General features: G+C 44.8%; 1 protein-coding gene across 1 annotated transcript in view; it reads right to left on the minus strand.

Moving 5' to 3' along the window:
* LOC102974358 (heat shock cognate 71 kDa protein-like) overlaps nt 1–1,330 on the minus strand; it is a 1,856-nt gene extending 526 nt beyond the window's left edge. The window contains 4 exon segments of the mRNA XM_055091105.1: nt 3–755; nt 758–793; nt 796–1,179; nt 1,181–1,330. Of these exon segments, the coding sequence (XP_054947080.1) occupies nt 3–755; nt 758–793; nt 796–1,179; nt 1,181–1,330 (1,323 nt within the window).
* Between the last annotated feature and the right edge of the window lie 998 nt (nt 1,331–2,328).

Genomic DNA, 2,328 nt, shown 5'->3' on the forward strand with positions numbered 1-2,328 from the left:
ACCTGAATGAGTACACCGGGCTGGTTGTCCGAGTAGGTTGTGAAGGTCTGCGTCTGCTTGGTGGGAATGGTGGTGTTGCTCTTGATGAGGACAGTCATGACTCCACCAGCAGTTTCAATTCCAAGGGAAAGAGGAGTGACATCCAACAGCAGCAAGTGTTGAACATTTTGAGATTTGTCTCCAGGTAGAATGGCTGCCTGGACAGCTGCACCATAAGCAACAGCCTCATCAGGGTTGATGCTCTTGTTCAGTTCTTTCCCGTTGAAGAAGTCCTGTAGAAGTTTCTGAATCTTGGGGATGTGGGTTGAACCACCCACCAGGACAATATCATGGATCTGAGACTTGTCTAGCTTGGCATCCCGAAGGGCTTTCTCCACAGGGTCCAGTGTGCCACGGAACAGGTCAGCATTCAGTTCTTCAAATCGGGCACGGGTAATTGAGGTATAGAAGTCGATTCCTTCATAGAGGGAGTCAATCTCAATACTGGCCTGGGTGCTGGAAGAGAGAGTGCGCTTAGCACGCTCACAAGCAGTACGAAGGCGACGGACAGCCCTCTTGTTCTCACTGATGTCCTTCTCGTGCTTGTGCTTGAACTCTGCAATAAAATGGTTGACCATCCAGTTGTCAAAGTCTTCTCCACCTAAGTGGGTATCTCCAGCTGTAGATTTGACCTCAAAGATTCTATCCTCAATAGTGAGGATTGACACATCAAAAGTGCTACCACCTAAATCAAAGATCAGCACATTTCTTTCTGCCCAACCTTTTTGTCTAAGTCATAGGCAATAGCAGCAGCCAATGAGTTGGCTCGTTGATTCTAAGTACATTGAGCCCAGCAATAGTTCCAGCATCTTTGGTAGCCTGACGCTGAGAATCATTAAAGTAAGCGGGTACTGTGACAACAGCATTGGTAACAGTCTTCCCAAGGTAGGCTTCTGCTATTTCCTTCATCTTTGTCAAAATCACGGATGACACCTCCTCTGGATAAAAACTTTTTGTCTCTCCCTTGTATTCTACTTGAACCTTAGGCCTGCCTGCATCATTCACCACCATGAAGGGCCAATGCGTCATATCAGACTGGACAACAGCATCATCAAATCTTCGTCCAATGGGGCGTTTGGCATCAAAAACCGTGTTGGTGGGATTCATTGCAACTTGGTTCTTTGCAGCATCGCCGATCAATCAATCGTTCGGTATCAGTAAAGGCGGCATAGCTAGGTGTAGTTCGGTTCCCCTGATCATTGGCAATTATTTCCACCTTTCCGTGCTGGAAAACACCCACACAAGAATAGGTGGTGCCAAGATCAATGCCAGCTGCAGGTCCCTTAGACATGGTTGCTGGGGTGCAGGCCCGGGTCCACTGGAGGAGAAAACAGCAACCTACAGAGCTGCCGCCGCATTCAATGAGCTGTGAGTCTTTCTAGTGAATTATGGAATCTGAGGATGGATTTGGGAAACCCTCAAAGTTAGTTGTTTTCAGAAATGGGGATGATCTTCTCTCTTTGTAGTTGGACCATAACTCCTTGCCTTTGGAGTCAAAAGCCTTATTTAGCATTGGCAGTTGGGAGGAGTGTGCCCTTACCTTACAGTTTAGCTAACTCCAGGTACCATCCCCACTATTTATTACTTCTTCCTCAAAATTCTGAAAAAACCTTGTATCATCTTTGTCATCTTTGGTGATTTTTGGAATGGAAGAAAGAAAAGAAATATTTGTCAGGTACTTATTTGTTTTGAGCTGTGGGTGAAATGCCATTGAAATGGTGCAGTTTAACTTCCTTCAGGGAGACGTAAAGAAAAGTTTGCCCTTGTTACCTGTATGGTTAATTCGCTCCACAAATGCTTGTGTCCAGGCATTGTTCTAAATGCTTTATGTGTATTAACTCATTTGATATAATGAATGTTGAGGCAGACTTTATTATTATTACTTCCATCATCACACAAGTGAGCAAACTGGGGCCACGGCAATGAAATAACCTGCATAAGCTCCCACAGCCAACAAATGATTGAGCCAGGCAGAAACTCAGGCTCCAGAACTGTAGCCCCTTTGTTACTGAGGCTGTGGATTAAAAATCTCGAGTCTTAGATTAAAAGATGCCAAGTCTAGTGGGGAAGACAGACTCATAAGCAAACAATAATATTATCATACAAGTTCTACAATAGAGTGCAGAAGTGGGAGGAACAAATCTGAGTTGCTTCAACTGGAAAATTGAGATAGATTTTACTTAGCCCTCTTCCTTGTGCTTCAGAACCAGTCCACCTCCACATCTGTCACTTCTACCCTCTACCTCACCCCAAATTATCTGGAAGCAATTCTTTGTTGCAAATATCTTT

This window comes from Physeter macrocephalus, chromosome 15 (genome assembly GCF_002837175.3).
Source record: "Physeter macrocephalus isolate SW-GA chromosome 15, ASM283717v5, whole genome shotgun sequence".
NCBI classification, from domain to species: domain Eukaryota; kingdom Metazoa; phylum Chordata; class Mammalia; order Artiodactyla; family Physeteridae; genus Physeter; species Physeter macrocephalus.